Source organism: Humulus lupulus, chromosome 6 (assembly GCF_963169125.1).
Source record: "Humulus lupulus chromosome 6, drHumLupu1.1, whole genome shotgun sequence".
NCBI lineage: Eukaryota > Viridiplantae > Streptophyta > Magnoliopsida > Rosales > Cannabaceae > Humulus > Humulus lupulus.
In genome coordinates this window covers 73140710-73165913 of record NC_084798.1, presented here as the reverse complement: position 1 = coordinate 73165913, position 25204 = coordinate 73140710, and the positions used below count along the sequence as shown (strand labels likewise).

General features: G+C 41.4%; 1 protein-coding gene across 2 annotated transcripts; it reads left to right on the top strand.

Moving 5' to 3' along the window:
- Positions 1–3193: 3193 nt before the first annotated feature.
- Positions 3194–5389, top strand: LOC133782274 (uncharacterized). Of its 2 annotated transcripts, none has more exons than XM_062221524.1 (2): positions 3194–3428; positions 3746–5389. In XM_062221524.1, exon 2 carries the CDS (start codon positions 3842–3844, stop codon positions 5072–5074), a length of 1233 nt encoding a protein of 410 aa, XP_062077508.1. In that variant the 5' UTR covers positions 3194–3428; positions 3746–3841; the 3' UTR covers positions 5075–5389. The 2 variants fall into 2 exon arrangements, with proteins under 2 accessions (XP_062077508.1, XP_062077507.1); XM_062221523.1 differs by having other exon boundaries at positions 3194–3433.
- Positions 5390–25204: the final 19815 nt, after the last annotated feature.

The following is a 25204-nucleotide window of genomic DNA, read 5'->3' as shown; positions in this document are numbered from 1 at the left end:
GTTGATAGAGCACACTCGAGCAGCTCATGTATTTCGACCAGTCCTTGCCAATTCTTTACTGCCACGTGTCCTATTTATACGACACGCCATCGTGTCCAATTTTGAGGTTAATCAATCATATTCTCATAAATGAATATTAATTTTTCTAATATTTATGTATAAATTATTCAAACAATAATTTTGATAATAAAAAATAATAAAATTTTAATTTTATTTAAATAAATAAAAATGTATTTTGACATGCTTTTAGGGCACCAAACCTAACAAAAATATGTCTTGTAACTGTACAAGATCTACATGACGGTTATTGTGACTGGCTCAGACCAAGTGTCAGGAGCACTGTGGTAATTTTTCTATCTTATTTTATTATTATTAATTAAATTTATTTTAATTAATAAAACCCTAGATGACTAACATAAATATATATTATTATATTTCTCTCTAAAAAAATAGATCGTGATATTCAGTCTGACTGAAAGAGAGAGTTTTGTGAGAGAGAAAAATAAAGATTTTTCTCAGAGATAAAAATAAAGAGAGAAAAAAAAATTGTTTCAAACCTTCTCTTTACACAAACTCTATTGATGTCATGTGTTGAGAATATCAATGGAGTCCTGGATTGTCCTATTAAATCTCTACATGCCCACACACGTTCTGTTGTGTTGAGATTATGGTCTAGAAGACTTTGGTGTGAGTCTTGCGTGCTTGGATAAGATGATCGTTTATTATACTAGAAGACAACAAGGAAACTTGATAGACTTCAAGATGTATTTCTTCTTTTGTTAGACTAATATATATAAATCATATGATCGTATATATAAAAAATTTGTAATTAATTGGACCATATATCGCATTTCGCTGCGCACTCAGGAAAATAGTTTCCCAACATGTGGGCCCGGTGGTGTCAACAACCTTTTTCAACAAAACGATGTGGGTACCATTTGAATCAGTCTTTTCTCTTGTTTCACTCTCTTTAGCTGTGTTTGAAGCCCACGACCCAATGGGAAGAGTGTGGCGTACCCACGAGTGAGATAGTTCTTTTCAAGTACTCATTTACACGAAAATACAAGATATTTAATTTTGATTTTGCAACAAATTGGCACTGGTATTTTTCTACAAAAATATGAAATTGGAGATATCACACAAATATTGAAAGAAAATTAATATCTATTAGTTTAAGATTTAGATTTTAAATTTTATTTGAATTATTTTTATTTATTGTGAGACTATTATAAATAGAGGTGTTCAATCTCAATTTAAGAACTCTCTCTCTCTCTCTCTCTCTTGGAGAGACATTCTTTCTACACTTTTTCTCTTAGTAAAATTTTATTTTATTTTTATTCTTGTGCTTATTTTTAAGGGTGATTTCAAATCCCTCAACATGATTTCTTGTTTTTAATAATTTTCACTATTCTTGTATTCTCGTATGTCAAATTGCTTATATTCTTCTATGCTTAATTTTATGATTATTATTTTAATCTTATTTAGATGGCCACTGATCATTCGCCTAATTATTTTAATCTTAGGGTTTCTATTGACCTAATCATTCGTTTAAAATTCTAGGTTTTGAGTGATAAATTGTAATTGAGATTAATGTTGAAGTTGGTTTTAATTATGATGAAGAATATAACTTAGGTTAAATGAATTGTATGTTTATGGATTTATTGCTTAGATTAACATATCTCCATAGAACGTAATGCTTTCGTTATATTAAATCTTTGGTATTTACCTTTAGGTTATTTAATGAATATAATAAATTAAGAACGTTTGTTTTAATTAATTATATTGAGTGATTCGGATAATGACGGTTTTATATTATCTACAGTTGGTAATTTGGTAAGGAATATGATTCAATAATTTTATTAATTGCTTGTATGAATGTTTTGTGGTAGAGAATGACCTCTTAACTATCTTTTGTTATTCAATTCATTTTAAAGTTTTTCTTGTTTCTTTTTTATTATGAAATTCTCAAAACCTATTTTCGTTAACTTCTTGATTTTTGAATGATAAATTGAATTAATAGTTCTCGTGGATATGACTTTTACTCCCACTATACTTAAGTAGTTAGTAATATTTGAAATAAAATAATTGTTAAATTTGATACATGACACACATTAGTGTAATTAAAATTGCTAACTTTATTTTTGTAAATAAAATGTCAAAATGGTTGTGTGATGTAATTTTCTCTAAGTTCAATCCAAAGCCATTTAATCTGGATTTTTATTCTTAATAAAATTTTAATCATTATTACAATAATAGGAAACAAAAACAATATTGTACATTTTAATACATTATTTTTATTTGTGTGGGTACTTATTTGGTACCATATATTTTAACAAAATATAGCTTTGGTACTCTGTGTTCTTGATAATGATCATCAAATACTCTGTAATTTGAAAATTAATATAAAATGGTATGATATGTTATCGATAATAATAATTGGGTACCCGATAATTTAAAAATTAGTATAACATGGTACCCTGATATTCATGAGAATATACTCATTTAGTACCCGGTCATTTGTGATCAAATTTGAGCTCAAGTTATAATTTAATTTTGATTTATCAAATTCATGGTACTATATTAGTATTATTCATATTAGAAGGTATCAAAGCTATATTCCAGTAAAACACATGATAACAAATTAGTAAAATTTTTATTTATTTTAATAAGACACTTTTATAACACATTTCAAAATTTATTTGTATAATTGGCATCGATTTATTTTTATGTAGTTTTACACAGTATCATGTAAGGGATATTATCACACTAATTGAGAGAGAACTTTCATTCAATATATTAGGGGTGTCTACAGGTGAAATTAATTAAAAAATAATAATATATTTCTCTAATAATGTGGTGGAGTGCAGTTTGAAACACAATTATAGAATTTCAAACATCTAGCAGCACACAGCACTAATGGAGAAAAATACAACCCACAATCCACACTACACTGTGAAGAAGAACGTGTATATTACAATAGTGCGATTTGGTGTGGGTTAGTGCGATGTAGGCAGATTGTTTTGGGGAGACGGCTTTGTGTACCCCTCTACTAGAACACATACCTCAAATGAAATCATTCCAATAATTTAAATTGAAAACAATTAATTAATTAAATATTTTATATATAAGAAACAAATAGCAAAGCGACGTCGTATGGTGTAAGATTGACTTGCTACGTACCTGGCTGGCTACCGTCAGTAACGATGCAAAGGTCCTAGAACGGCTTCTCCGCACCTTTCTCTTCATTCCCCTCTTTTCATTTTTCATCATTTCTCAGCTTTTTCCTTACCAAAGAAAATCTATAAGAAGCAGAGGCATGGACGAGGGTTTTGGTTGCGTGAATTGGGATTATCTAAATCTATTCTCAAATTCTCATATTTCTGATCTTCATCCACATCTCGACGGATCCTGAGCCTCTTTTCCGTACAGTAAGGTTCTCAATTGAGCCCCCATATTTTTTAATCGCCCCACCCTTTCCTAATTTTTTTTTTGTAATATAATTTTTATATTTGTCTCCTTTATTGAGATTAAAACCCCTGTGATTCTCTTATTAAGATCTATACGTTTTCATAATTTTTTGTCATTTTTCATTTTTATCTGTATTTATTATTTTTCAATTTTTATTATTGGGTTCTTTTAATATATATATATATATATATATATATATTGGTGTGAATACTGTGCAAGAACGTAGTATAGCATGTATGAGTAATTTTTCTTACCGACTGTGTTATATGCACTGCAGTGGAATTTTTGGGTATGGGAAACTTCAAAGAGAAAAAGTAGAGAAGCTTTTGGTGGAAGTGAAGAGGCTGCTTCCAAGATTTTGTTTCTTTTAACGATGGAAAGGGAAGATATAATGGATCTTGATTTGAATTTTGAACCTTTGGACCAACCCCAGTATTCATGGCATGGTGTGGAATCTATACTGAATGAGTTAGAGACCGCCCAAGGTCGTATCGAAGAACGAATCAGACAATTAGAGGCGGTTACCTCGAGAGCTAGGGAACGTCGTAGGCAACATCAAACCCATATTTCACCTTCAACCATTGATGTAGCTTCTATACAACCTGCATCAGATGTTGCTCGAAGCAGCACCATGTTGTATAGTGTGGATGATCCTAGTGTAGTTCAAGAAAGTCCTATAGAGAGTGTTAAAGGCAACAAAAGGAATTGTACTGAGTTGATTGCCAAGGCTCTTGCCACTGACCCGAATGAGAGCATTGGGGGACTTCGCAGTGGAGACTTTTATGATTGCAATATATGCTTGGAAATGGCCATGGAGCCTATCCTAACCTGCTGTGGTCATTTGTTTTGCTGGCCATGCTTTTATCACTTGCCTTATGAGCATAGTAATGTAAAGGAATGCCCTGTTTGTGCAGGAGAAGTGGTGGAGTCCGCTTTGGTTCCAATTTATGGTAGTGGGGATAGCAACTATTCTCGCAAGTCGAAGGAGTCAGGTTTGGAGTTTCCTCCTAGGCCCCGGGCCAAAAGGTCTGAGAGCAAAAGGCAGTGTCGGATTAATCGAGGACTACCATTACCACCTCGGATCGAAGAAAGAATTCAGCTGCTGACTAATATTGTTGGCAGCGTTGAAGACAGAACCAGTTCTGTGCTTAACCAATATGAAAATGAGCCATTGAGCAGCCAACAACGTGATGCTGTGGACTTTTCAAGACAATTAGTACAAGGGTCTGCTTCATTCTCTTCACTTACATCAGCATTGGATTCTGCTGAAAGATTAGTTGACGACCTTGAGACATATGGTAATTCTTTTCCGTGGAGAATTACCCGTCAACAATCTCAAAATGTTGATAACGCTGTTGCGTCTTCAGTTCTGGCTGATATTTCACAAGTTGAAAGCCAAACTTCAGATACGGCAGCTGTAAGCAGTTCTTCAGAAATTCCTTCTAATATGGCTGTTATAATTAATGATGTTCCTGCATTTTCTGGTGGCGAAAATCAGACAACCGATACAGAAGAAACCAATGCAACAGAGCTGTGGTCGTCTTCTAGGAGAGCATCTGGCGCTCCAAGGGTTGGACGTGGATTTAGAAGGATATGGTTTTCATGAGAGCGCCTACTGGAGAAATTTACTTAAAACTGATGTGTGGTGGCTTTTCTCCATCTGCTGTTAAGTCAAAGATTTGTTAACTTTAAATGGCACTGATGCAGTTGTTTCTGAATGATTATTACTTTCTGAAGCAATTGTGATTTAGTTAGGTTAAGAGAGATGCAATCAATTATGTTTGGACCTTTGATCACAGAAAATATTGTCTTGTTGAAAAAACTGGTTTTCCTTATTGAAATGTTCTGTAAATATTTACTATAGGTTTCCTTGTACATTTTTGAGATAATCAAATAAATGCTACGCAATTTTTAGGTATTACCTAGAAACTGTTTGACATCGTAACTAATAAACAGAAAATCCTTCTCTGAAAATAAACAAGTCTGAAAAGAAATAAGGGTGTTTGGTTTTATATACAAAAAATAAATTAAGAATACTTTCAATGTTAAATTTTCTTCATAAATATTCTGAAAAAGGGAGACTTCTGTTGGAATGATGAAGTTACATTTTGGGTGAGATAAATGCTCTTTTATTTAAAAAATTAGCAAAAAAAATTTGAATTCAAACCTTAATTTTTTTTTTAAAAAAAATCATTATAAAAGGTTAAGAAAATAAAAGAATAATAAAATTTTAAAATTAATTAAACAATTTTTCAAATATTTCAAAGTTAAAATATAATTATTCTATAAAAAATAACTAATTTTTTGTTTTTACTTTTCTTTTCTTTCTGTCGTTTCCCTCTACCCCGAGCCCAGCCCGAGTTCTCGCCAGCCCCAAATCAGTAAAAGATGAAGGAAGAGGAGGAAATATGAAGGGAGAGGGGAAGGAAGGAGAAAAGAAAACAAAAGGAAAAAAAACAAGTAAAAAGAATTAGTTATTTTCGTATTAATTAGATTTTTAATTTTTTAATATTAAAAATTTGTTTTTAATTAATTTTAAAATTTAATATTTTTATATTTTCTTAATATTTTAAAATAATTTTTTTATTATTTTATAATGTTAGAATTAATAAAAAAATATTATAAAAGATGTACGATTTGGTAGTGATAAAAATTTGAGTAAAAAATCTTAATTATTCTTAACGCACCAAAATCACATCAATATCCAAAATGCAAATCATTATTCTATTAACTACATTGGACAAAATCTAATATAAGTCCTACTTCTTAGTAGCATAAATAGTATAGAGAGAATTTTTAACATAAAAAATATTTGGGGGGCACGATCTAATAGTGATAATAATTCGGAAGCAAAAACGTTATTTATTATTCTCTAAATTATTTTCTCACATATTATCACTTTTTCCTTCATCATTTTCTCTTTAATTACTTCTTCTCACATTACTTTCTCTGTGCTTATTTTCCCCTCGTCACTTTCTCTTTTTATTTTTATTTTTTCTATCATCACTTTCTCTTTTTTTATTTTTTCTTTCGTCTCTTTCTCTCTTCTCAATTTTTCTTTTTCCTTACTTTTTCTCTTCTTAAATTTTTAATCACTTTTTATTTTATATTACTTTATCATATTATTCATTACAAACTTTAAAATATTTTATCTTTATAAACATATTTAGTAATATTTCATTCAAGGTTTTCTAGAAAGCTTAAAAAAAAATTATTCTTAAAAACATTAACCAAACACACCTTTTGTCTTTTTGAAAAAAAAAATTATATTCTCTTTTCATTTATTCGTTTATGAAAATACAACTTTAAAAACAAAAACAAAAATGTTAAACAAACCCTTAATTTCTATGGAGTTAGTGTATTCTAGTCTCTATAAAATCGGTTAGTCCTAGGCATTCGTAGGATCTTTACTTGTCTTTGTTGTTAAATGATTTTGGAAAATTTTCATAAATGTGGAAAAATTAGAAATAGTTTTGATATATAGAATTTCAAAAATTTATATAAAATATGGGAACATGCTACTAATTGAATTATTTTTTTGTGAATTTGTATACGATATACATAGAAATACACCCGAGAAATCATTCCAAAAGTTTATGGAAAGGGTAATTCTCAAAGGGAAATTTCACTTCCTATGGCTAATGATGTATCCTAATTGAAAAAAATACCAGCTATTATTCACTTTACAATTTGATGCTATTGATTCCCCAACTTCCCAAAATACCCCTCCCATTATCTTTGCATCACCTCTATTCTCTTTCTCTTTCTTCTCTCTCTCACAAAACCAAGGGTTTCCCTCATCGAAACCCACGATTTGCACTAGAATACCACAATCATAGCCACATTTCATTGTAAAATCATTGAAATCCATCTCCATTGTGCCTGTAAAGATCCCAATATCAAAGACAATATCAATTTTTAGGGATTTTGGAGGAGAAAAATTATGGGTAAGAAGATTGTTCATTTTTTCTGTGTTGGGTATTCTTTGTTTACTTATTTTTGGATTTTTTGAATAGATATGAGTATAGGTTGGTGTGTTTTTTTGGTTTGTTTGAGAGATTTGTTGGTTTGCAATTTTCTTAGTTTTTCTGCGTTTCTGCAACTTTTTTGCTCGTAGGAGCTCAATATGGGCTCGATAAGAAGTAGATGATAAGTTATGTTATGGAGCTCGATATGTGCTCGATTGTGGCTCGATAAATATACTTATGTTTTTCTTGATGGGTGCTCAATAGTAGCTCAATATATATGTATTTGCTCAATAGGGTTCGATTGGAATGTAGATATTTTGGTTTAGTAGTTGCTTGAATACTGCTTGATAAGGGCTTGATGAAAATACTTGGTTAGGGGTCGGGCTGGGTGAATTTATCTTGTTGTATTTCTTGCTCGATGTGGGCTCGATAGTTGTTCAATATATGCTCGATAGCTACTCGATATAGGCTCGATAGGATTCTTTGTTAAACCTAAAAATAGAAATTTACAATTTTTTTAACAATTCCTTGTTTTTTTCATCACCAGTTTCATTGTTTTCATTTTTTGTTGTTGGGGTTTTATGCCCTAATTAAAACTAAATTTCTTTGTAATCTCATTTTATTATCACTAAAACAATATAAATCAATTTTTGACTTGGTCAATTACTTTGCTCACATGTTTTATTTTCATGATTATTTGTTTAATATAATCTTCAATTAAATCTCGAGCATATGGCTAATCATATTTATAGTGACGTAATCACAGCGGAATATAAATATGATTATATGTTCAAAATAAATTAGTCCAAAGATTAGTCAGTGCACAGGATTTACACTGACTTGTCAATCTACGATATAATCTACTTACACATCGCAGTGTTATATTCTTTCTAGAACATTAGCAAAGTAGATAAGATCGAGTGTATTTGTTACATCGGATTGGACAGATATTGACAGTAGATGAGATAAGTTAACTTACCGTTATGATCTATTCTATTCATATCATATAGTTGACCATAGGTAAATTCAATCTCAATTCTGAGTGGATAGTATTTCTAACTAATTGTATTATTTGAGTTTTTTGACTTGTTCGTTACCAGCTTACCCTACGGATTAGCCCATACTTACATCTTTGGAACTCGGTAGTATAATTGAGTAAGAGTGTTAATCATAGATATGAACATCTATAACTTCTAATGAAGAAGTGAAACGATGGTTTCCTTTTTGTAACGCCCTAAAATCCAGGGACCATTACAGTGTGCATTTTAAACAGTGCTAAACTCGCTAATCGAGTTATTTGGCTATAATCGTGTAACTAAGTATGATTGGCGGTTTAGGGTTAAAATTTTTGGTTAAGATATAACGTTTCACCAAAACGTATACTGTATACATTGGGATCCCAAAAATATAATTTAAAGGTTAATTACAAGAAAATATTTACAACCAGCCCATCTAAGCGACAAAAATAGGGTTTAACCCTAGTTCCTCTTTAAACCCTCGGCCGTGGTGGTCGAGCAGCCGCACCAGCTTTCTTTTGCCTTTACCTGCACCACATAGCACCCGTGAGCCGAAGCCCAGCAAGAAAACTCAATATGCTCATGAATAGTAATAACATGTCATCAAATCATAATGTGCATGCCTAGCAATAATAGCCTTAATCACGCATGCAAGCAGGTACAAATAAATGTTTGTGGAGTCCCGCGCTTTGATTAGATGACTAGTAAGTCAGTCCCAGTTAGATGACTAGTAAGTCAATCTCAGTCAGATGACTAGTAAGTCAATATCTGTTAGATGACTAGTAAGTCAATCTCTGAGGTCCCATACCTTCCTAGCCATGTGATGTGTAGGTCACCTTAGTCTTTTCGACTTTGGCTCTAAGTAACTAGCCTTTAGACTAGACAAGTGCTTTTAGTTTTCATCGAACTTGAGGTCGGTCCAGCATTAATGCTCATGATGAGTCATCCAATGCAGATGCCGATTAGATCTAATCTTTATTGGCTCTGCGTTCATGAAACTTATGCCGCTCTTGACTCTTAGGTCAATAACACGACCAGTGCTCAATACTACTATTGAACTTGACTAGTAAGTCACAGCTTCACAGTCAGTTTTGACACCATTGCCGATTCTAACTAGTAAGTCAGTGACACACACAAGTAAGCAATGCTACCAGGCATATATCATATGTCAAATATCCAAATGCAGGGCATTCAGCATGCTTACTTAACAATTGCTAGCATAATTAAGATCATGCACAAACACAGAGACTCAAGCTTTGATCAATCTCATATTCAACATTCATGGCATGCCCTAACCACATGTTTCTCATGCATCACATGCATCACATACTGGGTGCAGTTTTCTTACCTCTGGTTCGACCGAGAATTAACAAATGAACGACCCTTGAGAACGATCAATCCTTTAATCCCTTAGCGGTCACCTAGTCATAACCAAATATGGGGATCCATCAGTAAAATAAATCAATAAAAGGTTCCCGGACCAAGACCTAACCTCTGGAACATCAAATCCCACTAAATCGGGTAGTAGGAACGATCCTGAGGCCTAAGGTTTGAGTTCCCATGACAAAAACACATTTCTAGCCAAAAATGCACTTAAGGACCGCAGCCCTACATTCACCATGCCACGGCCCGCCTCCCAAACAGAGGCGCCAGCCTCAAGCTCCTGCACCCTATGCCACAACATTGCCTCCCAAGCGTCGCGACATTGCCTCCCCATCAGCCAAAAACTCCTGTTTTCTTCCATCAAAACCTCATTTTTTCCCCTCTTTTAATCCTTCAAAAACTTACCCAAACATCTCCAAATCCAAACCAAGCATCACCATAACACAATCAACATTCCAACAACAAAACCCAAGCTTTGAACCACCAATTACTCAATTCTATAATAAAAAGTTCTAACTCAAAAACTAACTTCAAAACAGAGTAAAAACTAGAAATTTCATGGCTGAATCTTACCTCAAGCTCAAGATTAAACCCTCTTCAATGGCTGAACACAATCCTAAACCCTCAAGGCTTGATTCCCTAGCTTGAATCCTCAAATGGAACTTCAAAAATTCAAAGGGAAGGAGAAGGAGACGATGAACGGGAGAAGAAACCAACTGCTCTGTTTTTGCTTATGCTTCTTACAACTTCATATGGCTGATATATATCTTAAGATCAAAAGACCAAAATGCCCCTAGGTCATATTTACTTTCTTAACAGCCCCAAGGGCAAAACCGTCCTTTCCCGCCTATCTCGTTAATTATAATTATCACCCTCCAATTCCCGATACTTCCAATATTCTCAAATGCTAATAAATCATATCCCATTACCCTTTAATTCCCATCAATGTTCTAATCCTCAAATCACCCCGAGACTCACCCCGAGCCCCGAGATTAACCCCGTTATGACCAGACCGAAAACTTGCATTCCATGATCGTCTCATGTCGAATGGCTCGAACAAATCCACATATAATGTGGTATTATTCATAATTCACCCACATGCATGAAAATACACAATTACGCCATCAACGGGCCAAATTACCAAAATGCCCTTATAATTAAAAATGGACCCATATGCATGCATTTATCATCATATTATAATATAATTCACATAAACATGCATATAATTATTTTATGGCATAATAAATCAATTATGGCGCTCTCGGCCTCCTAATCAAGGTCCTAAACCTTATTAGGAAATTTGGGGCATTACAACTATCCCCTCCTTACAGAAATTTCGTCCTCGAAATTTATCCGTACCACCTGGAATATGAATTTCACACAACTGATTCTAGTTTCCCAGGTCGTTCCCTCGACCTCATTGTATTTGAAACATACCTTAACCCAAGGTATAACTTTGTTCCTTAGAACCTTATTCTTTCAGTTAAAATTTAAACCGGTTACTCCTTATAGGATAACTTAGCCTCAATCCCCAAATTCTTATAACTCAACTCATGAGTCTCTTCTAACCCATGTTCTCAACATGGAAATATAAAATACACTGTATACAACTGACAGTGCCAAAACTAAGGCCTGTCCAAAAGCAACCTAACCGATCCTGTCTAGGATTCAAACGGTCATATTAATCTAGGGCTCAACTTGCCCCTATCTCCTCACCCCTTTCCATGGTGATACTTTAAGAAAGATACAATTTCCTACCTGGAACTCCATGTTCCTGCTTTTCAAATCAATAACACTTTTCCATTTACTCTGAGAAGCGAGCATCCAAGCTTCAACCTTTTCAAAACTTCCATCCTCCCTTAAACTACCTCAGGATCCAGATATAATATCTCATTCATCTTATAAGATGTTCTTCCAATAATAATTGGATAACTCTCTCTCTCTCTGATTTACCATCAGTCTGAGAGTAATAAACTGTGTTAAATTCAAACTATATACTCATTGCCTTCCCTACTCCTTCCAAAACCTGGAAGTAAAAACAGAATCCTCACCTGATAAGATTGACCTTGAATTCCATGAAGGCGTACAATCTCTCTCACATAGAGATCTATATATTGATCAGCTGTGTTATTCGTCCTTACTGATAGAAGTGAACTCACTTTAAATATTGGTCCCTAACGACCCAATCCAAATCACGCTGACCCACTATCCTGGGCAGCCCCACCGCGAAACCCATCACGACGTTTCCTTATTTCTACTATGGAATACTCAGAGGCTGAAATAGCCTTACCGATTTCTAATACTCTGTCTTGACCTACTAACAGGTTAAGAACTTTGCCACGTATTCTGTTACGTCCCTCTCCATCCCAGGCCATCAATATAAAACTTTCAAACTCTGGTACACTGTCATGATGCCTGGATGAAGAGAATAAGAGGATAATATGAGATTCATCCAAAATCTCCCATTTAATTCCAGTGTCCATCGGATTCCAAATTCGATCTCTATACCACAATAAACCCATACCTGACACTGTATAATCCTTAGCTACTCCAGCTAAGACATTACCCTTCACCTCTTCTATCTGTAGTGTACTTAAATGTTTTTCCTTTGATCCTTTTCGAAATAATAATCTCAAGGGTACAACTGGCCTCCTGGCCCACCAGAAACTCTACTCTAGTTATGGTCAGATCCCTTAACCAACATGATGCATAGCCAATCACTTTTCCCTGTCACTGAGGTATCATAACAACCTATAAACTGATTCTGATCTGTAAAAAGATTCAGAACTCTTTCCCAAAACACATATAATATCCTGCCTGTCCAAGGAAACTCCTGCCCCTAAGGCATTCCTTGACCTTGGAAAATCTCCACAGAGAAAATACTATAATACCATCAATCAAGACGTTCACAAATCCAATTCAAATAATCCTTGAATACTCTGTTCATCAGATTCATAAACACTTAGCATTAACCAAATTCTCAGAACATCATTCAGCACTCCCAGTGCTCTTATCTAATATAAAAACAATCTTCTGCAAATCCTTCTCCCTGATCTTCAGCTGGTACTAACCAGATCAAAGATCCACCTTGGAGAATATCATCTTACCCAATAGCTAAGTCCCTTAGTTCTTACAACTTTGCTGAAGTCATTTAATACAGTGCCCTAGATCTGATTCCATTCCTGACATTAATCCAATCACCATTCTATCTCTTCATATAAAGTTAACCTTGGCAAATCCCCTGGAAGCACATCCAGAAACACACAGACTAATCCAGTCTGTCCTAATCCCACTGGAAAAATCTAAGTGGTATCCATCACACTAGCTAAGAGTTCTATGCATTCCCCTGCAATATATCTCTAGCTCTAAACACAATGTCATAAGCATACGAAGTCCATGCACAATGAAAACTACTACAAGGATTCCCCATTCTCAAGCTCCAGAGTTACTATCTGTACGCCCTAAATATCCACGGGCTATTAGCAAGCTGAGAAAGGGCATAATTATCTCAGCCACGTGGATGCCACGTACCCGGAGCTGCTGTTACCAGGTCCTACCTCTCTAGCTCAAGGTAACCAAAGACCTAATGAGATTACTAAGGAGTTGGGTCAGGAGTATGGACATCACGGGCTAAGAGTACATCAAGCTCGAGGCAAGAGCTTGAGTTAGCATCTCTGACCCCTTATAAAGTCAACCACGCAATGTAAACGTGCATATATCAGACATCACGTGTCTGATCCATCCTTGAATTCTCGGACACGCAGCATAAACGTGCGTGTTCAGGCACCCATGACTGGGTTGGGCCGTGTGGCCCATTATCCCCCTTACCTATTGATTAGACCACACTTCATTGTCAGGTTTTAGGAATTAATCATGAATGTCACAGAAGTGACATGATGGGTAAGAAGGTCACGGGATGACCTCCCTTGCCAACCCCCAGGTGCCTTCTCCCTATAAATATGGAGACCCTGGGAGTTGCAAGGGGTTGGCTTCTATTTTGTAAAGAAATACCCTGTAAAGAATATCAGAGAGATAGTAATAATATTGGCTGGTGGACTAGAAGGATTTTAACCTTCAAACCGCCTAAAAAAGTACTCGTGTTATCATTTTACTTTGAGATCATTCATCTATTACGGTTCATTATTTAGCACAAATTCCACTCTTTATTCTATTAATTATCTGTTGCCGAAGAACCGCGTCAACAGTTTGGTGCTTTCATTGAGAGCTGCTAGATTGGTGCTATCGCAAATACCCAACCATGGTAGTCACTCGCTCAAGACATGGTAACGAGGCAGACCAACGTGATGGGCAGCAGGCCCATCATGCCACCATTTCCGATGATCAGAACCCTGAGGTTCAGCAGCGGCCGGGCAAGCAGCCAATAGGCCAAGATGACACTAGAAGTTCGGCTCCCCGGCCACCCAATCTGAACCCAGATTTTTACACGGCGGTGGAAATGGAAAAGGCACAGCTGAGGAGTCAGCTGGCGAAGGCTAACCAGCAGATTCAAGAGGTTTTGGCCCGACTACCCCCTCTTACAACTGACGCTAACGTCGGAAAGAGGCAAGGAGAGACTCATAAGTCTCGCTGGGGTAATCGGTCCAGGCCCGGTCGGTCGGCCAGACCCCCAACATCAAATTCCACTCCCACATCACACCACCGGGAAACCACTTTTGAGGAACTACCTAGGACCGAGCAACAGTACAGCCGATCGGTTCGGACCTCAACTCCTAGCTCACTTCCGCCCTCGAGCGTGCCCAGGAGGGCTCGAGGGAGTTCAAGAAGGAGATCTGGGGAGGGATCACAGCGACAGCTCGCCCCGGCCAGCCGTCCTACACCTCGCTCAGACCGCCGAGCACAGGACCCGAAGGATGGTAGAGCGGAGCGGCTGCGACCTAACCTGATCCGCCCTGACGGGACTAGGATCGCATCTTCGGTAAGGCATCCTCCTTCACCAATAAGATACCCGTCTCCTCCCCAGCCAGTCCGAGACATTCTGGCTCATGGGAGCAGTAGGAGAAATCCTCCTTCCGTCGGACCTTCCCATCGTAGCCGGGCGCCCAGAGAAGTCTCGGGTCCTCATCCCCAGAGGCGGGCTCCAAGCTTCTCAAATGGGAGCTATTGGACCGGAACTCATCGAAGTGACCTCTCCGGCGCAAAGTCCTCAGGCCGCCCCGAGGGGCGACCTCTGAGATCGTCTAAACTCTCAAAGGGGAGACCCAATGGGAAACGACAGCCGTGCTCGCCAAAGGGAAGACCTGTCCGAAGTACGCGACAGTGGGAACGTCCCATATAACCTATCTCAAGATAGGAGGGACAATAACCCGCCAAATGCGTACAATGGATCCGGAGCTGTTGAACAGCCCCGGGACAACCAAGGAAATCATGACAAAACCCTTGAGCGTCTGGCTCAGATGGAGGAGCTAATGAGGAAACTCTTATCAGAAAAAGAAAAAGACGAATATGATTCAGGGGACGAACTTGAGCTCTTCGCCCCCAGCATAGCAGCAACGGCGTATCCACCTGGTTTCCGTATGCCTCACTTGTCCAAGTTCAACGGAGACGGGGACCCGTCAGATCATCTGGGCATGTTCAATACCCTGATGATGGCCCACAACATTGGTCCCGAGCTGAGGTGTCTAATATTCCCTTCCACCTTGATTGGGTCGGCCAGACAATGGTTCAAACAGAATAAGAAGCAGTCAATAAGCTCGTGGAAAACTTTCTCTACTGACTTCAAGAGAGCATTCCAAGCTTGCCAGGCTGCCCGCGTCAAGGCCGACACCCTAGCAAACGTAAGGCAGCAACCCGACGAGCCTCTGAAGGCTTACCTGAGCAGATTCGCGAATGTCGCTGCTCGGGCCAGAGACGCAGATGACAGCTCCAAGCTCATGGCTTTGAGAACTGGAATCCTCATCGAGGGAGGACTCTGGGAAGAGATACAAAGGAAGGGAGTCAGCACCGTAAATGAATTCCTAAATAGGGCCCAGGGATGGATCAACCTGGAGAAGGTGCGAGCCTCAGCCGTGGGAACCAGCCAGGCCCCTGAACAACCCGCTGGAGTGGGAACAAAGGTCTTGACAGCGACCCAGACCGTTACACAGAATAACCAGTTTGGTGGAGGCAAGAGAAAGGGGAGCAGCGAGGGAAACCAGCACGGCCCAAAGAAGAACAAGTCCGTAGAAAAATTTAAGCCGGTCTACGCGACTTATATCGAGCTCACCCACTCTAGGGAGAACATCTTCCTAGCAAATTCTGCTCGCCTCCCCTGGAAGAAGCCAGAACCATTAAAGTACCAGAAGAGTAAGTGAGACCCTTCCAAGTTTTGTCGGTTCCACAATGACATTGGCCACAATACCGATGATTGTAGACACCTATAGGATGAGATCGAAACTCTCATCAGAGCCGGACCCTTGGCTCAGTATGCGCGGAATAGAGTTCCCGCAGGCCATCCAGCTCTAGAAGTCCCAGTCAGTTAGCCCGGGTCTCGGGTAGATCAGGACGTCCCTCCTCCCGTGATAGGAGGAGAGATCTCCACGATCTTTGGAGGTCCCCATCTGGCTGGCACGAGCAAAGGTGCCCAAAAGAGATACGTCAATGAACTTAAGGCTCATAATGGAGTGGATTTCGTCCCTGAGCAGCATCTACCAAAGCAACAACGATTGGAGAGGCAACCAATCATATTTACTGAAGAAGATGCCAGCCACGTCCAGTTCCCTCATAACGACCCTCTGGTCGTAGTCGTGCAGCTCGCTAATCGGAGGGTTAGGAGAGTGCTGGTCGATAATGGGAACTCGGTAAACCTACTATTCCGGTTCACGCTGGAAAAGATGGGTTTGTCTGTCACCAAGTTGAAAGCCACCTCCATGATGCTTTACGAATTCTCTGGAGAAGGATCGACAACAATAGGAACGATCGAGCTGGTGATCACCTTGGGAGAGGGACCTCAGACAGTCTCGAAACTCCTCGAGTTTGTGGTCATCGATTGCCCTGCCGCGTACAATGCCATTTTGGGTCGACCTACACTAATAGCGTTTGAAGCCGTTACCTCCATCCACCACCTCGCGCTAAAATTCCCCTCTTCCACGGGGATATGCATGGTCCGTGGCAATCAACTTGCTGCTAGGGAATGCTACAACATTTCTATGAAGGGAAAATTAAAACCCGGGCAGTTAACGATGACCGTCCAAGGTGGAAATGAGGAATCTCAGGAACCTTTGCCTAATCCTGAGATTGAAAAACTTCAGAATGCCGAAGGGGAAAATATCATCTTAAGTGATGATATTGACCCCAGAATAGGCGAGGATAAATCCAAGCTCCAAGCTATCGAAGAGCTCAAGGAGATAAATATCGATCCACAGAATCCCTCGTGGATGGTAAAGCTCGGGAAAAATCTATGTGGCGAGAGGAAGGCGGAGCTGGTCAAGTTCCTGCAGGAGAACCTGGATGTGTTCGCATGGTCTCATGAGGACATGGTGGGGATTAGTCCGAGCGTCATCACGCACACCCTCCATTTGGATAAAAGCATGCCTGCGAAATCCCAGAAACAGAGGTGCCTAGGAACAACCGAGCTGAAGCCCTAGAAGAGGAAGTAGCTCGGCTATTAAAGTGCGGCTTTATCCGTGAGGCTAAGTTCCCGGTCTGGGTCGCCAATCCTGTGTTGGTCCCGAAGCCCAACGGGAAATGGCGAACCTGCATCGACTTCTCTTCTAGAGCTGAAGCCCTAGAAAAGGAAGTAGCCCGGCTATTAAAGTGCGGCTTTATCCGTGAGGCTAAGTTCCCGGTCTAGGTCGCCAATCCTGTGTTGGTCCCGAAGCCCAACGGGAAATGGCGAACCTGCATCGACTTCTCCGATCTGAACAAAGCTTGCCCCAAAGACTGTTTCCCCTTGCCAAGGATTGACCAATTGGAAGACGCCACGGCGGGGCACGAGCTCATGTCCTTTATGGATGCATACTTGGGCTATAATCAGATCGCCATGAATCCAGCGGACCAGAAGCACACTAGCTTCATGACCCCAACTAACGTTTATTGCTATAAGGTCATGCCATTCGGGCTGAAGAACGCTGGAGTTACATACCAGAGGTTGGTCAACAGGATGTTTGCCAACTAGATCGGGAAGAACATGGAAGTGTACGTTGACAACATGCTGGTCAAGTTGAAAACTGCCGATAACCATGTTTCCGACCTGGAGGAATGCTTTAAGATACTGAGAAAATACGGCATGAGGCTTAACCCACAGAAGTGCACTTTCAGGGTCACATCAGGGAAATTCCTTGGTTTCATTGTCAATACCAGAGGAATCGAGGCAAACCCCGATAAGATCAGGTCGTTGCTCGAGCTACCCTCACCTCGGTCACGAAAGGACGTTCAATGCCTGACAGGAAGGGTGGCGACCCTTAATCGGTTTATCTCTAAATCTACCGACAAGTGTCTGCCATTCTACAACTTGGCTCCGGGGGAATAAGAAGTTTGAATGGAACGAGGAGTGCGAATGTGCCTTCCTCTACTTGAAAGCACATTTGGCCGAGCCACCCGTATTGTCCAAACCAACGGCAGGAGAGCCTCTTTTCCTTTACCTAGCTGTCATGGAAGACGCAGCTAGTGCCGTATTGGTCCGAGAAGAAGACTGGTCTCAGAATCCAGTCTATTACATCAGCAAGAGGCTTCTCGGAGTTGAGTGCCGGTATCCATTGATGGAAAAGATGGCTTTCTGTCTCATTACGGCCTCCCGAAAGCTCAGGCCGTATTTCCAGTCCCACTCAATACATGTCATAACCGATCAACCTTTAAGGCAGGTTTTGCAAAAACCTGAAGCATCGGGACGTTTGTTGAAGTGGGCTATTGAGCTCAGCCAGTTCGAGATTTTGTTCACTCCGTGAACTATAATAAAAAGCCAGGCCATGGCTGATTTTGTGGCAAAATGCACAAGATTCCGAGAAGATCTTGTGGAAGAGTCACCCTAGGCCTCCTTAGTCCAGGCCTTATGGAAGGTCTTCGTAGACGGCTCATCTAACGAGAATGGCTCCGGGGCTGGAATCATTTTGATATCCCCAGAAGGACATAGATTCCACTCGGCATTGAGATTCGGATTCAAGGCATCCAACAACGAGGCTGAATACGAAGCTTTACTGGCTGGGCTAAGGGTGGCCTAGGAGCTGAAGGCCAGCTCCGTTTAGTGTTACAACGATTCCCAGCTCGTGGTAAACTAGGTGCTAGGTGAATACCAAGCACGGGGAACAAAGATGGCTACTTACGTGGCCAGGGTAAAAGTCGAGCTGTCTGCATTTGAACGGGGCTCAATTGAGCATATACCTCGGGAGCAAAATGCCAACGCGGACGCCCTGGAAAAGCTCGCTACCTCCGAGGAGACGGAGACTTTGGGGTTAGTACTGGTAGAGTTCTTGGAGAAACCAAGTATAGAAGTCGGGGAGGAGGTCGAGATGATCGACGCCAGACCGACCTGGATGACCCCCATCCTCGATTATTTCACAGCAGGAAAGTTACCTAAAGAGCGTAATGATGCAAGGCGGGTACTTTACCAGGCTCCAAGGTATACAGTGGTAGATGGGATATTATACCGGCGTGGACACTTTCTACCTCTCCTACGATGTGTTCTGCCAGGCGAAGCAAAGACCATTTTGCAGGAAGTGCACGAAGGTTTTTGCGGAGATCACACTGGGGGGCAAAGCTTGGCCCTGAAGATCTTAAGGCAAGGATATTACTGGCCCACTCTGTCAAAGGACTCAATCTCCTACATTAAAAAATGTGACAAGTGCCAGAGATTCACCATAGTTGCCCGAGCTCCCCCAGTCGAGCTGAAGATGATCTCGTCCCCGTGGCCATTCGCGGTCTAGGGAATCGACTTGGTTGGCGCCCTCCCTACTGGAAAGGGAGGAGTTCGTTATGCGGTGGTGGCTATCGACTACTTCACCAATTGGGCAGAAGCAGAGCCCTTGGCAACAATCACTTCAAAAAGAGTCCTCGACTTCGTGGTCAAAAGCATTATCTGCCGGTTCGGGCTGCCAAAGAAGATCGTATTGGACAATGGAACGCAGTTCGACAGCGACCTCTTCACCGAATTCTGTGAAAGGCACGGCATTGTAAAAAGCTTATCCTCTGTGGCCTATCCCCAAGAAAATGGGTAGGTCGAGGTTGTCAATAAGACGCTAAAGGCGAGCCTTAAGAAAAGACTGGACGAAGCCAAGGGAATCTGGCCAGAATAGCTCCCCCAGGTATTGTGGGCATACCGGACCTCACATTGAACGCTGACGGGTCATACTCCTTTCTCCCTGGCTTTCGGGAGTGAGGCAGTCCTTCCTGTTGAAGTAAAGGTAGCCTCACATAGAGTCCAGGCATTTGACCAGGACCACAATCACGAATTGCTCTGCACGTCCCTCGACCTGATTGACGAAAGACGAGAGGATTCACAGCTACAGCTCATGCATTATCAGCAAAAGATCACTCGTTATTTCAACTCAAAGGTCAGAAAACGTGCCTTTAGCATTGGTGACCTGGTCCTCAGAAGAGTCTTCTTAGCCAGTAAAGATCCCAAAGACGGAGTATTGGGACCGAACTGGGAAGGGCCATATCAAATAACCGAGGTCATAAAGGAAGGAACCTACAAGTTAGCTCAACTTAATGGAGAAGCAGTCCCACGAACTTGGAACGCTATCCATTTGAAGAAATATTATCAATGATACCTTTGTAAGGCTTAATCAGAAAGGCCATCTTTTATTTATTAAGTAATGAGAATTAAATCTTTCTTCATTATTGTGTATGTTTGTGGGTGTAATGTCAAGTAACAATGAAAGGCCCTTTCCTAATTACTTGGGGGGCATATGTCCTGGATATAACCAGGTCGTCCTAAAAAATTTAGAAGTTAATTCAAATCGATTGATCGGTGTTTTTCTTAAAAAGCACGAGATATCGATAAAGGATTAACGCGAACTAAGTTGTATCCTGGATATAACCAGGTCGTCCTAAAAAACTTAGAAGTTAATTCAAATTGATTGATCGATATTTTTCTTAAAAAGCACGAGATATTAATAAAGGATTAACGCGAACTAAGTTTTCAAATTAATGTCTTGGATTCAACCAGGTCCAAAAACTTAGAAGTTAGTTCAAAATTGATTGATTGATGTTTTTCTTAAAAAACACGAGATATAGATAAAAAATTAACGCGAACTAAGTTTTCAAATTAATGTCCTGGATTCAACCAGGTCCAAAAACTTAGAAGTTAGTTCAAAATTGATTGATCGATGTTTTTCTTAAAAAACACAAGATATCGATAAAAAATTAACACGAACTAAGTTTTTAAATTAATGTCCTGGATACAACCAGGACTTGTCTTAGAAGTTGGTTCAAAATTGATTAGCATTTTTTTTCCCTAGAAAAGCATAAGGTGCCAATCACAACACCAACAAAAACTAAGATTTTTACCAAAGGCATGAAGGAGAAATAACCGTAAGATCGAGGCAAAAATATGTAAGTCAATTTAAATAAGGTTGAAGAAATCAATTGTCTTGAGGTTAGAAAACCTCATCACATAAAGTTACAAAAAAAATGTAAATGATAAAAAGAAAAGGAGAGAAGTCCTATGCCCCACCAGGCCGCTCTGATGAGGTCACCCCCTCGCCATCCTGCTCGGCGGCAGTGGAAATTTCCCCAGTCTCAGAGGGTGCCTCTTGCTAAAGGTAAGCTTTGAACTTCTCCAGGAAGGATTCCCACGCGTCCAGCCCCAGAAAGGAGAAGTCACCATCTGGGTTGAAAACCCAACAGTGGTACAGCATAGCCTCCATGGAGGAGCTGGAAGCTACCCTCTTCGCCGCCAGGGCGGCCTTGGCCTCCTCGGCCTCAACCTTCACGGCGTCCAGTGCGGCCCGAGTAGCCCTGGCCTCCTCGAACTCAGTCTTCGCAGCAGCTAGGGTGGCCTTGGTGGCCTCGGTCTCCTGCAGCTTGGTCCAAAATGCCTCCAGCTCGGTTCACGCAGTTGCCAGGGCTGCCTTGGCATCCCTTTCCTATTGTTGAGCCGTCGCGAGGGCGAGCAGAGTAGCCTGGTGCTCGCCCCTAATCTCTTCGATCCTGGACTTAGACCAAGATATGCTCTGGTGGAGGGCTAAAGCACCCTGCAAGACCAAAAGATAATAAGGCAACTGCCTTAGAAAAAAAAATGATGCATACAAACAAGGAGTACCAATGGCAAGGCCAACCTTCCATGAGAGTCATCCCCAACGAAGACTCCATTTCGTTCTCAGGGCTCCTTGTCTCAATTTCCCGCAGATCCCTCGCAGAGGCATTGTAACAATGGTCCACCATGTAGGTCGCACTCTCGTAGATCGTCCCCCTGAAGACATCGGGGATTTTCTCTGAGGCCTGGGGGTTGACCGGAATGTGCACCTCGGGGGTTGTAGTCGACAAGGTCCCAGTGGGCACCTCCGGTTCCCAAATAGAGACGGGAGCTCGCGGAGGAGGTGGGGGCATCTTCTCCATTGCCGGAGGGGGTGGAGGCACTTTCTCCTGAGCAGCCGGGGCTTGGTTTATCCCTTTGCAGGAGACTTGGAGGTAGTCCCGATGGATTTCTTCGCCATCCAAAGCTTTTTCACCATGGGCCCGGAAGCCCCGGAGGAAGGGTTGCCTCCAGGGAACATGGCTCGCAAATCATTGTTCCCGGGCTAAGACATCTCCTCTGTTGAAGCAAAGATAGCAAAGCATTAATATACATCTAAAAATATTTGTGCAAAACAACAAAAGAAAAAAAAGCAGATCTTAAGTGTGTATTAAAAGGGGTCCTACCCTTCGAGCTAGAGGAGGAATCTATGGTCACGACCCCCGGCCCCGCAGCTTCGGCGGGGGAGTCTAAGATAACGACTTCACGGGCTAGAAAAGGCTTTGGGTCCGAATCTGCCTCAGGACTAGACTCTTCTACGTACTGCCTAAGACCCGGAGCTACTACACCCTCCGGAGGGAGGGCCACGATCGAAGATTGGTCCCGTACTCCTCGAAAAAGGCCGACCTAAAGGCTAGGGTATTATCTACAACTATAGTACCCTTAGGGCGGCTCATGTCATAACCCAGCATGAGCTGGTCGACGCATTGGAGTAGGGTTATGTCGCGGTCTGGGTCATTTCGATGGCGATGAATGGGCTGGCTGGGATTGAACCTAGCAAGCCGAAGGTCTGCGGTGGCCCTATCTAAATCCCTAAACAGATAAGGATTACCTTGGCCGGAGGGGCCGGCTGCTGCCCTGGACTGGGCCCTCTCCACGTTTACTTCTTGGGCGACCTCCAGAGCTCGCTTCCGTCGCACAAGGGGCACCTCATCCTCATCCTCGCCCGCGGCCTCCTCCTCGGGGATGGGCGCCATCTCGCGAGCAGGAGGGAGGCTCCGCGGTCTCCTCAAGGCCAGAGTCTGGCTCGGAGAGATTAACTTACACGCCAGCATCGTCTCGTCGGACATGAGCTGGCGATAATCCTTTTCACTTGGGGGGAGCCCTGCCAAGGTCTCATATTGACCCCCAAGGGTCACTGACTTGACCATCCTCGCAAAAATGGCTGCATGGTAGTTTTTAAGTCAGGAATGAATAAAAGAAGCTAATCAACAATCAACTAAGGAGCTGAGAGTAGAAGGTACTTATGAGGGCGGTTGAAGTAATGGTGTTCGCAGTTGCGAAACCCCTTGGACATAAAAAACTGGTCCTTAAAGTCGTTGGGGTGGCTGGGCAGCTCGATGACCGCAGCCGAATTTGGTAAACGGGTCAGGTAATAGAACCTGTCGCCTCGCCCCCGCTGCTCAGAGCTAGCTTTGAGGCAGAAGAAATAAAGGATGTCCGCCGGCGTGGGGACCTCCCATTCCTGCTTCAGGAATAGATACTTCAATCCCGCTAACAGACGATATGAGTTAGGGGGAAGCTGGAAGGGAGCCAACCTCACGTAATTTAAAAAATCTGCGAAGTACTGATCCAGCGGAAGGAAGGCCCCAGCCTTAAGGTGCTCGTCACTCCAAGCGGCGTACTCCTCATCGAGCGGCGCGCAGCTCCGCTCACCTTCAAGGGGAGATCGGGCATCTAGGGCGCCCCTCCCTATCTCAATGTTATGGGAAAGGAAGATTTTATTCACTTTCCCCTGGGTGGTGACCTTCGAGGCAATCCTCTCGGTCTCAAAGAAAGCATCGGGCCCCACCTCGACCTCCTTCTCCACGGCTGGACCGAAGGCGGGGATCGAGGAATCCGTGACCACCTCATTTCCCTTGTTGGTTTGCTGGGAAGACGAGCTGCCAGCAGTCTTCTTGGGTGCGCTCTTCTTTGGTACCATCTAGTCGCCTAACGAACAAAAGAAGAAAATTTAGAAAGGGCGACCTAAGCATAAGAAAGAATCTAGCGCGAAGTGTTTCCTTTACACGGGCTGAGGTAATCTCAGCCCGTGGAGAGTGAGACCACGCGGTTCTATGAACACGCGCCTGTGCTCCCAAAGGATCCCCGATTACTCGGAATCCGTGTGTCAGGAGGGTCAGAGTAAAAGTTTGCCTTGGAAGGAAAGTTTCAGTAGGCAAACAGTGCAAAACCGCCTATGAAGCGTGTCCCCTAAGCTACCCGGTTTTTGTACCCTAAGAACTGGTTATTCCAAACAGGCACACAAAATTTTTACCCAGAAAATCTCCCCAGAAAGTGTACCCTATGAGTCATGCTCCTAAATGGTTTTTCCTACGGTCGATGCCCCTAGGATAAAAACCTATGCGTATCATACCAACAAAAAACCAGCAACATACTGCATGCTATTACAGAGACAATTTACCTAAGCAACAGTGAAGGAAAACATTTAAAACATGCACAAACAAAGGACTTACAGAAATGTTTTGCTATGATGAGACTGAAAGGGTCGTCTGGGTTGGAATCCTGCTGGGATTGCTGGTGCCGAAGTCTCAAAGGAGCTCTCGTGCCTGAATCTCTGGAACGCTGGGAACAGTGACTGGAAGAAAGATAGGGTTTTGAGACTGAAAAGGAAGAAGATGAGAAAATGAGAAAATTTTCAAATGAACGGGTAGCCCATGTGAAAGGTGGCCACCCCTTTTATATACGTAAAAGGCCAAAGGAGGAGGGTCGTTGGATCACCTTGATGTAGGATACGAGGATCACTACTCGAAAGACGAAACGACGGCCGAATATAGGCTAGGCCATTTAATGCGGTTCTCGGAAGACGGACCGTCACCAACCACGATGCTCCACGTATTCGATACCAGCGTAATGGGAGAAATGTGAAGAGTCCACAAAGAAGCCTAAAAACCCCCCACTATGGCCCCAGGTGACGTCATATGCCACAAGCAGGGGCTTGGGGAGAAAATGTACGCCCGAAATATCCACGGGCTATTAGC

Bases quoted from the DNA above. Each gene is read 5' to 3' on its own strand.
- LOC133782274 (XM_062221524.1), top strand. From the start codon at position 3,842: ATGGAAAGGGAAGATATAATGGATCTTGATTTGAATTTTGAACCTTTG.